We start from the raw sequence: 14,824 nt of genomic DNA, 5'->3' as shown, positions 1-14,824 counted from the left end.
CTGACAGGGAAAACAATTAAACGGGGGAACAACTTGCCTCCAGAAGTTGCAAATGCTCCAACACTGGAGGTTTTTAAGAAGAGATTGGGTAACCATTTGTCTGAAGTGGTCTAGGGTGGGGCTGGACTAGAAGACCTTGAAAGTCCCTTCCAGCTCTGTTATTCTGTTCTGTGCCGCCCAATCTTCTATCCAATGCCTTTCCTGATCTTCATCCCGTTTTGGTTTCTGCTGCTACTTTCCCACAAACAGAAAACCCTAAAGGATCCATGTTTAAGTTAATGCTAAAAGAGAGTGCATGTCTCTCTCTGTGTCTTGTTGCTTGGGCCTTGAGGGGACATGAAATAAGAAGTGAGCCTTCTTTGTCTTTATCTTAACTGAGTGCTTTGTTTTCTAAAAAGCAAATCCCATCAGCTTACCTCAAAGCAATCTCCAAAGTCGATGTGCAGGATTTTGCCACTCAGTCGGTCCAGCATAAGGTTAGAGGGATGCCTGTTTGAAGGAACAACGTTATTTACTGAACAATTTGTGGCAGGAACTCAGAATGTCACGTCCTATAATTAAAAAAAACCCAAACTATTAAATGAAGCATAATTCTACTCGGCTCGGTTCTTCAGTTCCCTTCTCTTTCCAAAGTTTAGTTTGTATTTATCTATGGGCACTGCATACAATTCAGCGAACTGGCTTGCGTCGCTATTATTAATTATGATTTATTAACAGCTGATGTCTGTCAACAGAGCAGGAATCCTGAATGCCTTTTTTTTTTTTATTCTGTAGGGAAATAAGTTTAGCTTCACTTGCCTGTCGCCAAGACCCAAAATGTAGCCAACCATCGACATCACAGCTAATGAACGAGTGTAATTCGTTCTTCGGTCAAACCACACCTACGGAGAAAAGGTGTATCAAAAAGTGGGTGATTTATGCCCAGTTAGGACTAATTTTCTTTTTTTCTTATTTTTAAGACAAGAATGTGGAAGAGTAGCTGTTCCAGCTCTTAACACACGTATTTGAAAATGAGAAGTAACCACAGAGTGGATCGTTTTATCCGCGTGACAATTGATCCAAGTTTTCGCTCTTATCTTGACTAGTAGACAAGAGGCCTTTTTCAGGGTTCGTAAGAAGGACCAGGAGTGGCTCTTAGCTGTACCTCTGAGCTGGGACTCTTCAGCCACAGAAGTTTGGCCAGATCATCTCCAGCTGTATTGTTGACCGCGTGTTCAAACACTTCCACCTTTTGCATTAGAGTGAGATGATCGTAATCTGGAGCCATCTGTGAATAGAATGATTAGATTTAACAACATCCACTAGTCAATAATATTCTTTTTCATGGAGAAGGAAAAAAAAAACTTTGAACAGGTAGGAAAGAAATGCAGGAACCATTCTGATACTCAAGTGTGGCTGATGCTCCACAGAGCACTTTCTGGTTTTTCTTTGAAGACGTTTCACTTCTCACCCAAGGAGCTTCTTCAGCTCTGACGGGATGGAGGGGAATAAGGGAAGGCTTTATATTCCTTGAAGACAGCTGGTCATTTGGAGGAACAAAACAACCACTTCATAAAAGCGCCGCTCAACATTGGAGAACAAAGCATCAAGACTAGATTCAGCAGCCCAGGTGCATTCAAAAGACAAAAACCGCTCTTCTGAAGACAGCAAACTCCACGTTTTGGACAGGTTTGAAAGAGGCCATCTATAACGAAATGGAACAGCCCTCTTTCAACAGAGAGGGAGGGATACGGCATCCTCTATCTCCGGCCTTCAAGTCCTTTCAGCAGGTCCAAGGAGCTCCACGCTCATTTGCACCACTTAGGTGGCCCTGAGGACACAGATAGCGGCCTCAATGGCTCTCTAAAAGGACACAAATGACCAGCTGTCTGCAAGGAATATAAATCCTTCCCTTCCCCATCTAGTCAGAGCTGAAGAAGCGGCTTGGATGAGAAGCAAAAGAGCCTCAAAGAAAATCCAGATGACCTGGAGAACTGAGAATCTCCATCCACGTTTACCGGTCTCTTGAAAAAAGCACCTTTTTTTTATAATATCGTCAAACGTATTGAGTATGGAAAATACTGTCATATTTGTTTTAAAACGTAAGACATCCAGGTATCACACCGTTCACACAATATGTTTGCAGATAAGAAAAAAATAAATAAATAAAAACTTGTATTAAAAGAAAAAGAAAAAACACCTTTGGGAGATTGACTGCACAGGGCTACCAAGTTGAGATTCAGGGACAGAACAAATGAGTTGAAAAACTCCCAGGACTGAGCAGGTAGCAGGCGCTCACCCTCAGCATGATGCGGTGCTCAATGTTGAGCAAAATCTTCTTTTTCTCCCGGTAGTCTCGAATGAGAGCATGCAGCGTGTCGCAGTGAGGCACCCAGCCTATAAGCCCAGAGTTGGTGGAGAGAGGGATCACCGCATAGCGCTGGATGCTAGAGGAGGAGAAAGGAGGAGAAAAGCTGGGATTTGTGCTCACAGACAAATGGGGTTAAAAAAAAATATGCTCACGGACACACGGAAGCCCGAAGTACACGCTGTCCTAAGGACCTTGCACAATCTGTTGGCTTAGCTGGAGCAGCCTGTAATCAGGGCCAAGTTGGGCCTCATACAAAGACCCTGCTGGCATTGGCAACGTCACGCTCCTTCCTCCCATCCTTCAAATGGGATTACTAACTACTGCAGCATTCAAGAAAGTCTCCAGGGAAGTTATGACAAGGCCTCTTCTCTCTCTTGCACCTCTAGAGTTTCTGCTCCTATATTCCACTGTTCCCTCCAAAGTGACGCATTTCTAGCTTCCCCCTTGCGTGCCGAAAGGAGACCTCGCCACCCAGCCTTTCTAACAGGCCATCTACGCTGGCTGGGACGAGGGCAGAGGAGGCACCTGAGGTTTTTACGAAGGGACGTGGGGTCGTTCGCGAGGAGAGTGTTCACAAGGCCGAAGAGCTGCATGACTCTTTCGTCCTGGCGGAGATCTTCGTGTCCTTTCAGAAGGAAGACAAACTCGTGCCCGTTGCTTCCTGCGGAAGAGGGAAAGATCTACTGAGGTAGGTGAAACCGGGGAAGCCAAGAAAGGACTTGTATCCAAGACAGATTCGAAGGTGTGTAGTAGTGGCACAGTGGTTAGAAGGCAGTATTGCAGGCTACTTCTGCCGACTGCCAGCAGTTCAATCCTTATTGTCTCAAGGTGGACTCAGCCTTCCGTCCTTCCGAGGTGAATAAAAGGAGGACCCAGATTGTTTGGGGGGCAAGAGGCTGACTCTGTAAACCGCTTAGAGGGGGCTGTAAAACCCCTTCGAAGTGGTATGTAAGTCTAATGCTATTGCCATTGGTGAAGTTCCTACAGTCAAATAATAAGCACTCGTTGCCCTTGTTAAGCTAATTATGGACAGGGCAAAATATGCTAGAATAAAACACAATCCTGTAGGCCAAATGTTTGCTGATCCTTCCGAAGCTTCTTCAAATGTCACTACACCCACCAATTTAAGACTTCTACTGGGGACTGGAGGCTAAAACATACAATGAACGGTTGCAGGAACTGGGCCTGGCTAGTTTAGTGAAGAGAAGGACCAGGGGAGACAGGAGAGCATCTTCCAATATTTGAGGGGCTGCCCCAGAGAGGAGGAAGGGGGTCAAGCTATTCTCCAAAGCACCTTGAAGGCCAGACAAGGAACAATGGATGGAAACTGATCAGGGAGAGATTCAACCTGGAAATAAGGAGAAACTTTCTGACAGTGAGAACAATGAACTCATGGAACAGAAGTTGCCCTCGGAAGTTGCGGGAGCGCCATCGCTTGAGACTTTCAAGAAGAGATTGGACTGCCATTTGTCAGAAATGGTGTAGGGTCTCCTGCTTGGGTGGGGGGTTGGACTAGATGACCTACAAGGTCCCTTCCAACTCTGATTATCTGTTATCTGTTACTTTCTTAGCCTGGATGCATTTTATTGCTGGACTGACTGGCCTCCTTAAAGGATCTGCTCATGAAATGGACAGCTACGAGAAATGGATTTGTTCTGCATCCTGAGGTGCATGAATGAGATATGGCTGCCCAAGGAACTATCGCCATCGGCTTGCTCTTCCGAACACGGCGTCTTTTTAATTGGACGCCGTTCTGCACGAGAGAACCGGCAATTGGTGCATCTGGAAACTGCGCAACTCACCCATTAAGGTCAACTTCCTTGGCCTCTGTTTGGAGGTGATGACTTGTAGGGAGGGCGCGATGGACTGAATGCGGATGATCGGCTGATTCGGGTCGTACGTCCCCGGGACGGCCAGCTCCAAATCGCGGCACATCAGGAGTTTGGGGGAAACGTACTGGAGCTCCAAGGAAGTCAGCTGTTGTTGGCCAAGGTCAGAAAGCAAACGGACAAAGCAGCTTAGGATGTGTTCTAAAGGACAGATGGGGAAAATGACCCCCGCGGGGAACGAAGATCCTCCCTCCACAAACCTGAGGCAGCTGCTTGGAGATGCGCCGGAAGACGTGGTAGTACAGATCCCAAGCTTGAGTGAGATCTTTGACGTTTCCCGATTTCATATATTTCCGGCACCATTCCTGGGCCTCCATCAGATCTCTGCCATAAGCCTGAGGGAAAGAAAGGACAGAGTTGCTCTGGGCTTATGGGCACATGAAAGGCAGATGGGTGGATCAGCCACCTGCGAATTGTTGTGGTCCACCGGCGGCCTGCGGAGCTGGCAGACGAGTCGGGCAGTGGTGGTGGGGGGAAACAGGGGCCAGTCCTGGAGTCTGGGGAGGGCTCGGACGAAGGATCTGCGTCCGACACAGAGATGGGGCTAGGGCCGTCTGAGAGTTGACTCCGGAGCCTCCAGAATCTGACATCAGTGAGGCAGAGGAACAGGGGGAGCCTGTTCCCAGCGTGCGCATGCACAGAGCTGCCAGAAGGCAAGAACAGTTAAGACAAAAGGGGCGACTTGGGAGTAAGGCTTGGAGTTGATCGGCCCCTCCCATAAGACCTAAAGGAGGAGCAAAGGGACAGGAGCCTTTGCAGGAAGCAACTTTATTCGTTCTGATCGGTTTAAATGCTAAAGCTCCATGTTGACTTTGTGCTCCATTTGGCCTCGTACAGCTAATGGGCAATTTAGTCATTGGCAGCATTTCAAGGGAGATAAAGGTGGATGCTTATCAGCCTTATCCCGAAAAGACTGCGGCAGACTTCTATATTTACAAACTGTTTGGGACTCATTACGGGCTGTGAATGAATATAATTCACAGCCGTTGAAATAAAAAGAGGGTTTTGGGGGACTAAGCGTGTGATTGTTACTGTCTCAGGGAGCCTTGGTCAGAACACAAATGCCTCCCCCACTGGAAAAGCAATTTGGAATAGCAATCATTTGGGCTTTCTCTTCCCTGATCCTCAACCCGAGCGCTATTGTTCGTGGCTTCTGGCTGACCCACTAAGAGGCCCCTGATGTGGCATTTCGTAATTCACGATGCCAGGCGGAGAATGTCCCTTGAGGCCAGCATATTCCTATATCCACCTCAAATGCTTGGGGTTTCTTTTCTACGGGCTGCCTGGAAGGTGATTCGTTTCTCTCTTTCGTGGCTACCTGATTGAAGGAGGTTTCCTTGAGGGTCTGGGGACCACGCTCCATCATGGCATGCAGCGGCTCGAGCACTTCGAACATCCCCTTCACGTTCCTCTCCCCGAAATAGAGGCGAGACGCTTCCTCCAGACCTTCGTGCCACATCTCGTGCCACAGGATGGCCACGCGGATCAGTTCTTCGCTCACCTGGTGGCAGAGGAAAGGAAGGCCCCCCGGGAGAGGTTAAAAGGCAAAAGGGATGTGTGTGTGTGTGTCTGTGTGTGTGTGTGATGGCATTAAACTTCATGGGAGGCTCCGTCTGTTCGCTGAAGCTTCCACCCCGACCTGCTGGATTGAACAAGGCCTGGCTGAAGAAAAAAAAACTACCCTCTCAGCGGTGGAAGTTTGGTGTCTCGAACCTGCATCAATTGAGAAAATATATCCTCTTGCTGGCATTGCCCCATCAGGAGACGGGTAGCAGCAGGTGCAGAGAGAATTAAGCAAAAAAATAACCCTTGGTATCCGCTCTGCCCCCTCCCCACCAAGCCCACAGACTCAGATCTAGGAACAGCTTTATGGCAAGAACCAAACATCCATGGTGGCGCAGTGGTTAGGTTGTGCAGTACTGCAGGGTTGACTCACTGCTCACTGCAGGAGTTCAATTCTGACCAGCTCAAGGTTGACTCAGCCTTCCATCCTTCCAAGTTTGGTAAAATGAGGAGCCAGGTTACAGAGCCTGACTTGTGTAAGCGGCTTAGGGAGAGAGCTCGAAAGCACTGTGAAGTGGCTTATAAGTCCAAGGGCTTATTGCTATTCCTGAGACTACATAAGAACATCAAATTAAAAGAGAGAGGAAGGAGACCACTGAGCGTGGAATAACATTAAAGGAGGATACGACTGAAGGATCTGACCTCCCATATGCTACATAGGAGGACTCTGAATAGGTTGAGAGTCTGAAAATAAACCAGTATGCTTCAGTGGAGGCTCTTGGCAGGTAACAACATGCTATGTGAATGTGGAGAGACCGAGAGACTGGCCCATCTGCCGGTCGGTCGGCTACGACCAGAAATATGTACTAATAGTGACATTTTTGGCCAACAGCCAAGTTTGACCTAGACACAGAATAAAAACAAGTGGAAGAGAAGTAGGAGAAATTTCAGGCAAACTTATTGTATCTAACAGCTAAAGGCCCACTTGCTGGGGGGAATCTGGGCTGGTTTGTTGTAGAGATCAGAATAGGCCTTCCTGTTTTCCTGACTAGCACCTGACAGCCAGACAGAGGGGCGTTCGATAGCTTTCTGCCTAGAGTTTGTATAGAAACAGCTATAGCCACAGCATCAGAGATCTAACCCAGACTGACTGCTAGAGGGAGTTACACAATTGTTCTCAAGGGATGCATAAAGCGGCTTCTTACACAATTCCAGTGTCTGTAACAAAAGAGATCCTTTGTGGCCTTTAGCAAGCTCCCTGTCCAATGTTTTGGTCTTAGCAACAGCAGAGAGTGTGCACAGAGGCAAGAGAGTTTCAACAGATTGGCAGTTTCCCCAGATTTGGGGAAAGGATCTCATTCTCTGCCCAAGCTTGCTTGAAGTGGAGTTTAGGGAACCGGTTATATAGTAGTTACAGTTCTGAGGAAGGGCAACAGCTTGAAAGAGATTATCCAAATAAGGATTATAAAAGTTAATAAGCCAGAGCAGTGCCATGTGTACCAGAAATAGACAGATTGGTGGAGAAACAAGGTTTTTTTTTTTAAAAAATAAAACTTTTTAAAAATCCACTCTTTCGGAGCCCTAATCAAATTCTTTTAAACGGTGTGTGCTATAAATATGTGCGTACAAAAATTAATAAATAAGCCTCTGTGTGTTGCAAAACTGAATAAAATAAAATAAAAGGGAAGAGCATTTCTACAAAGGCAAAGCTGGTAACTGGGACTGAACTGGGAAGGCGAAGTTAATCGAAACGATATAAATCAACAAAGATCAGGGAGAAGGTATGAAAGAATGAACTGGCTTGTTCACTGTGGTTTCGCATGTGGGAAAAGGATGGCGGGGAGACACAGAGTGGTGCATGCACATGTCTGTATTACCCACCATCATGGCTTGCTGGACGAGCGTGTTGCTGTGTTCGCACATATTTTTCAAGATCTTGTTAGCAGCATTGTGCCGGGCTGTCGTGGTTGACTTCGAGGCAACCGTCAGTGGATAGATCAGAGCCTATAGGAGGGGCCAGGAAAAGGAGCAATTTGTCAAAACTGGGATGGTTTGGAGTCCGAAAGGTGTGTCTGTGTGTAGGGTGGTCTCACCTGAGGATGGTACCTTCCAATGTCAGTCAGCAGCTGGTAAATGAGCCGTCCCACCAAAGGCCGAGGTGTGTCGATCCTTGCAATCAACTGTGGGATCACCTGATTATTTTTCAGGAGGAGGAGAGACAAGGAGAGGGGGAATTAGTCTACCCTTTCTTAAAGCTGCATAACCAGGCAGCTGCCACTCAACAGATTCTACTATCCCCTGCGAGAGGCCGAGCATCCTATCTCAAAATCCAGAGCTCCAGGTCAGAACCGGGCTGTTAGCAGGAGAGCGGTCCCGGCCAGAGAAATGACCAAACTACGTAAGTAGGTGAAAAAATATTTTGCTGACATCACATGTCAGCAAACGGAAGGGGGCGTGCTGGCTGGAGAATTCTGGGAGCTGAAGTCCACCCAAGTTGAGAAACCCTCACTTAAGAGTGAGACAGGGGGTTCGTACCCCTTACCTGGAGCCAGGTGTCTATCTGGATGGCCTTGACCCCTTCCACCAAGGCTTCATTGACTTCTGGCCAGTGGCCATAGTCAAACCACAACGTAAGGACCCTGGAGAAAGACGAATTCCGTGAGCTCCAGTTTTGTTCCTTAGGGAAACATCACAAGGGGGAGGCACGACTTCGCCCCTGGGCCTACCCTCCCGCTACCCCAGCCCCAAACCTGACGATTAAAGGTTTCAAATCCAAAAGCACCTGAGCGTATCCTGAAGGTTGTTTCCCCGGGACAAAGAGATGGAGCGGAAGAAGCCCTGAACGGCCGGCACGGTGTACATCAGGAGGGTTTTGGATAAGTCCTGTCGGGAAGAGAGAAGGAGGGATGAGTCTCCCCGCCACCCCCCAGGTAAGGGGGAGTCGAGGATGTCTTGGGAGGAGGAGGCGGCTCTGAGCCCCGTGGGAGCAGCCTGACCTCAGTGACCTTCTTCTGCACGGGAGAAGGGGCGGGGCTGTTCTCAGCGCTCTCGGCCTCGCTTTCGCTGTTGCTGCCTTCCGTGTTGGCGCTGGTGACGCTGGTCCCGCTGGCGTGGCGCAGCTTCTTCTTCTCGTCCCGGGCCTGGTTCTGGAGCTTGTAGTGGAGGACTGCCTCAAAGTTCATCACTGCCCACGCATGCCAGGCCTGGAAAGAGAAGAGGCACCGCTGGCATGATCTAGCTCTCCGTTGGAGGGCAGTGACCGAGGCGCCAGTTCAGTCCTAGAGTCCTTTCTTCCCCTTTTAGGTTCCGCTGCTCCCCAGGAGCAAAACTCTTGACGGATTTCTCTCCTCCCTTCTCCAATTTTCTTTTAACTCCCTCAAGGGCAACGATGCAATCTGGTTTCTCCTGATCAAACCCACCCACCCACACTGCTTTTGGTTTTCTCTCAAACCTACGGTTGTTCACTTTAAAATTTAAACTATACGCAGGCCACACCTGCTTTCCTAAACGCCGTGTGCCGCTTAGCCAGGATCCAATCTGGGTCGGTTTTGTTTGTCTTCCGAGCTTTCGGACCCCTGGTGGAGCCCTGTCTCTAGCTCAGCAGACAAAACCTCTGGACCCTGACTGGATCCTGCAACGTTATCCTGGGACACGTATCACCGCCTTCGCTGTTTACGTAGCGCATGTCGAATTTTTCCACTTTCCACTTCCAAACATTAGGGGTGCTCAAACGTTGTGACATGCCTTGGGGATTGTAAAGGTATTTTGGTTAGTTTAGTATAATTTAGATCTGCTTGATAAGTAACTACAGAAGTAATCGTAACTTTTGAACATTTATTGGCCAACGGGTCGTCATCCAAAGCCAATTCCAGTCGCACCATTAGCAATCCAAACGGAAATGGGGATATTGTTTCTTCATTTCAGAATCTCCACCTCGCTCCAAAGGCTGGGGAGCCCTTGACTCACTTCCTTTGGGGCGGCCACCGTTTTCCCTCCAGAGTTTCCGGCCAGAGCGAGTCCTTCTTGGCGAGACAACCTGGTTCCTGGTGTCTTAACGCCAGTGGCAAAAACGCAGGCCTGCCCCAAAGCCGCTGAGGGACCTGCCTGACCTGGCCTCTCCCCTTTCACTTACTTTGTACCAGTTGCGGTCATGCTCCGTAGAGGCGCTGTAGTACTGCAGGACTTTGGGGATGGTGCTCTCGTTGATGCCTTGCAGGTTCAGCTGCCACTCTCCCAGTTTCAGGAAACACCTGAGAACAGGACAAAGAAATATGGTCTACTTGACAGGATGAGGAGGAGGAGGATGAGGAGGAGGAGGAGGAGGAGGAGGAGGAGGAGGAGGAGGAGAGGGAGGAGAAAAAGGAAGGGGAGGAGGAGGCTATCCATTAAGTCAAATCCGACTCTTGGCGAGTCTGTGGGCCAAGTTTCTCCACATCTTCTGATCGTGCGCTATTTCTTTAATTTTTTTCTATGCTGTGTCTGGTGTCAGCTTTCATAGTGTCCAGCCACCATGTTCTTTGACAGTCTGGTTTCCTTTTAACGCTAACTCATTCCAAACCTAAGTGCTTCTTCCTCCAGTGAACTCCCCCGAATCCTCCTCCTCCTCCTCTTTTAACGACCCCATAATCCCTTGCGGAGGGGAGTCTGGCCAACTGAATGGAGCGGAGGGTTTACTGGCCAGATGCCCTTCCTGTCACCAATGCAGTTTTGTTTTGTTTTCTCCTTTCGGCAGATATATTCTCAGTGTGGCCAGAGAATGAAATATCTGCCTCTACCTAGGATCGAACTCATAGCCTCCTGATTGTGAAGCAAGAACTCCACCTCTGGACCACCGCACCACTCGAATGAATTTCCCCGAACGACACGGCCAAATAAGCGAGAGGCAGTTTCGTGATTTGGCCTGCCGGCGACATGTCTGGTGTTATGCACTCCAGTACCTGCTTGTTGGGTCGCCTTTGTTGTCCAAGGAACTAACGTGACACCTTGGTTAACGATTTCACTGTTGGGAGCTAACTGGTCCCAGTCCTGGCTCTGGATCCTGGATGACCAGCCAGAACGAGGCCACTGTCCACCTCTGCGGCTAAAACCGCATCAGGGCCGCAGGAAGGGAACTCACAAAGCGTAAATGTTCCCTTTGGGAGTCTTTAGTACATTTTTCACTACTGTTTTTAGAGAGGTCCCTGGTGCAAACTCAGATAGCAACCTAAAGAAATATTTACAATACTCCTTGCAACAATCTTATTCTGGCTTATTGGAACCAGATATCGGTCCCTGTATACCAAAGATATGAGCAGATGAACTCCGAATCTTGTAAAAGTCAGAAATAAGAACCTTTCCTTTCAGGTGGGGTCCACGAACTGGGATTGGGCTGCGGCCTGCCAGAAACTGGGCCGCGCAAACAAGCAAAGCTGCATCCCCAGGATGCAGGCAGCACGCGAAACCACACGCCCCTCCCAGTCTGCGGAAAAACCTCTCTCCGTGGTGCCCCCCGCTGCCTTAGGGCGCCGTTTCTGGGTTCGGCCAGGCGGTCGCTCACCGGGCCATGAGTTTGTGCAGCTCCTGTCGGTGCTGCTGGTCCTCGGTGGCGATAGCATGCTGGGCTTGCTGCTGCATCATCTGGACAAAATGCTGCATGTGCTGGAAGGCTTCGATCTGCAAGACAGGAAGCGAGGCAAAGATGCAGCCATGCATCACCCCTGGGGTTGCCAAGGAGACGGCCTCCCTCCTCCTCCTCCTCCTCCTTGGGGACCACGCGGGGCATCCTCTCCTTTGCTCTGAAAAGCCTCTGGCCCAACGTGCCGTTCTAAGTACAGGGGGAGCAAAAGTTTGTTCAAGGACCATTTGAAGTTACGACGGTCCTGGGAAAAAAAAAAAAAGGGACCGTTTTTCACACTTATGACCACTGCAACATCCCCGTGGTGGCGTGATCGAAATTTGGCCTCTTGGCAGCTGACTCGTATTTATGACGGCCGCGGTGTCCCAGGGTTGTGTGATCTCTTTCTTTGCAACAACAGGGAAGCCAAATTCACGTAACAGCCTGTAGTGGACTTAACAGCTTGCAGTAAGGAAGAATGGGCGTAAAACAGGACAAACCTCAGTGAACAAAGGTCTCGCTCAGCAAATCAAAATTTTGGGCTCCGTGGCGGTCGTACGTAGAGGACCACCTGTATTTGGTGCTGGGTATTAAGAGCTGCAAGGAATTGTGGTGTATGTCAGCTAAAAAGATCCTCCTATGATCTTTTTAGCTGCCAGAAAAAGGGAGTGTGGGAAAACGAGGCATTCTTGAAATGCCTAGATAATCAACTCAGCAGCCCAAAGTTGTCGGAGCGTAAGAAGGTGATTGGAGAGCATGATGGATGACTCTTGGAGAGGGATGTGTCCTATTGGAGAAGTCACATCCAGGGGGTGGAGGAAAGACCAGGGTCAAGGGAGAAATGTATGATGTGATTTAGTACCGGCTGCACCCAGCCACGCGCCAACATGGCTCATCGACGGTTCGCTTCAGGGTTGTGTTTGACCTCAAGGGGGCCGGAGTGGGTGTGACCAGAGCGGGCATGGCTTGCTTGAGGTCACTTCCGCCAGGGCACCCATGACAGCCCAAGTACTCTGCCAGCGAAAACAGGCTCCCGAGCTCCGTTTTCACTGGCAGAGCATTGCAGAAGGCTGTTGCAGCTGGAAACGGAGTTCGGGAGCCCATTTTTGCTGACGGAGGCACCGCAGGCCGGTTTTTCACTGTTTTCTGGGCCAGATCTAAGCACCTCACAGGCCAAATATCTTTTTCTGAGATGCGGCTAGAGACTTTTGCTTTGAATGAGGGTGGATTTGTTGGAGCCCTGACAGCCAGCCGGCGCTGACCTCTGATGAACTCTGAACCCTGGTCCAAAGTTCTTGCACAAAAGGTTCCTTGCATCACCATCCAGATACAGTAGGAAAACAAAGGAAACGCAACGGGTTCGAGAGAGAGAGAGAGCGCGTTCTGCAAGAAAGGGAAGAGAGTAGGCCCAGCCTTACCTTACGGGCGCTTTTCCACATGTGCTTCATGTACGCGTAGGTCACTTGAGGGTGAAGAGTGGGCAAGGGGTGGTCCAGCTGTCGGGATGGGTCGACCCCCAGGAGCAACACCAAGGTTTTCTGGGCTAAAGCCTTCGGCGAGGAAGAAGAGGAGAGACAAATAAACGCAGGGCTCACATCCCAGGCCTTTTCCTCAGCAAGCTGGCTGGGGAACTTCTGGGAGTTGAAGTCCACACTTCTGAGAAGCTACGGCGGGAGGTGGAGCAACCGCTCAGGCTGAATGGAGGCTGGAGTTACTCACCAGCCTGCCGCTCTTGCCACACAAGCTGGCGTACTTGAGCCACATTCTCATGTCCTCGTGGGGGTTGACTACTAGCGACCGCACCATGAGAATCCGCTGCCAGTCCTCTACGATCCGCTGGCAACCCTGGGAAGAGAGGGATTTCTCAAAGACTCTGGAAAGAGTGCAGAGAAGAGCAACGAAGAGGATCAGGGGACTGGAGGCTAAAACATACGATGCAGGAACTGGGTATTTCTAATGTAAGGAAAAGGAGGATGGGAGGAGACCTGATAGCAGTGCTCCAATATCTCAGGGCCTGCCCCAAAGAAGAGGGAGTCAAGCCACTCTCCAAAGCACCTGAAGGCAGGACAAGAAGCAACGGGTGGAAACTTATCAAGGAGAGAAGCAACTTAGAACTAAGGAGAAATTTCTTGATAGTTAGAACAATTAACCAGTGGAACAAATGGCCTCCAGAAGTTGTAAATACTTCAACGCTTGAAGTTTTAAAGAAGAGATTGGACAACAGCTTGTCTGAAATGGTATAGGGTTTCCTGCCTGAGTCGGGGCTTGGACTAGAAGACCTCAAAGGTCCCTTCCAACTCTTCTATTCTATTCTATTCTATTCTATTCTATTCTATTCTATTCTATTCTATTCTATTCTATTCTATTCTATTCTACTCTCTCTTCTCTTTTCTTTCCCTTCTCTTATCTTCTATTGTATTCTATTCCTATTGTAATTCTATTTGCCTTCTCTTTTTTTTGGCATGCCCGATTTCCTGGAATTGAAAAAGGCATCGGGAATGGCACCTGATGTTGGGAGAACCACCTACCCACAGCTCCAACTAGTAAATAGAGAGTTGGCATTTCTATGGATCTGGGAGGTGTCTCCTTTTGGGCATGTTCACTTTTTGTGTGTGGAATCTGTATTTTCACGTCAGAAAAAGTGGGTTTCCTTCGGGCACAGTACTACATGCAGTCACTGGCCAGAGATGTATAGATTCAACTGCATCTGATTTTTAACTATTTAGCCATCCAGGAAGGACCCGGAAGCTGTCTGTAGAGTTTTCTGTGCCTTCTTCAAATAACTTTATTTTTCCCTAAAAGCTTGGGAGATCAACTGTTGGAATGGGCTGTCTAGATCACTTGGGGCAACTTTTCCACCGATCTAAAATTAGAGAGGAAATAAGCTGCCTGAAGCTTTTTTGGAAACTGAATTTCCACTAAGCAATCCAGAAGAATGTGATGAGTAAGAGCCAGAAGTATGTGTCCTGTCTTTGCCCTGTTTTCGCTCTTTTTTAGGGTGATAAACAGCTCCATCTGCAGTCTTTCCCCATCGGCTTTTCCTCGCTGGTGGAATGTTCTCTGACCTCTTCCAGACAGGAATGCAGCTCTGGAGGCAAAATACTCCCCCAATGACACACGGGAAACAAGAAGATGGCTGCTGGTAGTGACACGCACGCAGGGCTACGGCTGAGCGGACCCAGGCAGGGACACGACAGGAAGGGAGGGAGGGAGGGAGGAAGATGGGGATGGGATGGGATGAGAAGGAAGGAAACAAAGGGAGAGAGGAAGGAAGGGAGGGAGGGAGGGAAGGAAGGAGATGGCAATGGGAAGGAAGGAGGAAGGCTGGAAGGAAAGGGAGGAAGGAGATGGGGATGGAGGAAGGGAGGGAAGAAAGGAAGGAAGGAGATGGGAAAGGAAGGCAGGAAGGAAGGGAGGAAGGAGATGGTAATGGGAAGAGAAGGGAGGGAGGAAGGAGAAGGCAATGGGGATGGGTGGAGGGAGGGAGGG

The 14,824-nt window shown here is 49.2% G+C and overlaps 1 protein-coding gene across 2 annotated transcripts in view; it reads right to left on the bottom strand.

Moving 5' to 3' along the window:
• Positions 1-14,824, bottom strand: part of MTOR (mechanistic target of rapamycin kinase) — a 63,425-nt gene that overhangs the window by 6,375 nt on the left and 42,226 nt on the right. For both annotated transcript variants that reach the window (XM_026715849.2, XM_087915091.1), the window contains 17 exons: positions 13,055-13,180; positions 12,754-12,885; positions 11,279-11,394; positions 9,875-9,992; positions 8,739-8,945; positions 8,525-8,625; positions 8,285-8,381; positions 7,836-7,934; positions 7,624-7,746; positions 5,558-5,740; positions 4,440-4,574; positions 4,153-4,327; positions 2,876-3,011; positions 2,279-2,426; positions 1,145-1,267; positions 799-881; positions 417-489 (listed from right to left, as the gene is read on the bottom strand). In XM_026715849.2, the coding sequence (XP_026571634.1) occupies positions 417-489; positions 799-881; positions 1,145-1,267; positions 2,279-2,426; positions 2,876-3,011; positions 4,153-4,327; positions 4,440-4,574; positions 5,558-5,740; positions 7,624-7,746; positions 7,836-7,934; positions 8,285-8,381; positions 8,525-8,625; positions 8,739-8,945; positions 9,875-9,992; positions 11,279-11,394; positions 12,754-12,885; positions 13,055-13,180 (2,175 nt within the window). The remainder of the gene's footprint in view (positions 1-416; positions 490-798; positions 882-1,144; positions 1,268-2,278; positions 2,427-2,875; positions 3,012-4,152; positions 4,328-4,439; positions 4,575-5,557; positions 5,741-7,623; positions 7,747-7,835; positions 7,935-8,284; positions 8,382-8,524; positions 8,626-8,738; positions 8,946-9,874; positions 9,993-11,278; positions 11,395-12,753; positions 12,886-13,054; positions 13,181-14,824) is intronic.

Source organism: Pseudonaja textilis, chromosome 18 (genome assembly GCF_049901715.1).
Source record: "Pseudonaja textilis isolate UNSWEBS1 chromosome 18, rPseTex1.2, whole genome shotgun sequence".
In the NCBI taxonomy this organism is placed as follows: Eukaryota; Metazoa; Chordata; class Lepidosauria; order Squamata; family Elapidae; genus Pseudonaja; species Pseudonaja textilis.
The sequence above is the reverse complement of the archived record's forward strand: the minus strand, read 5'-3'. Positions and strand labels throughout refer to the sequence as shown.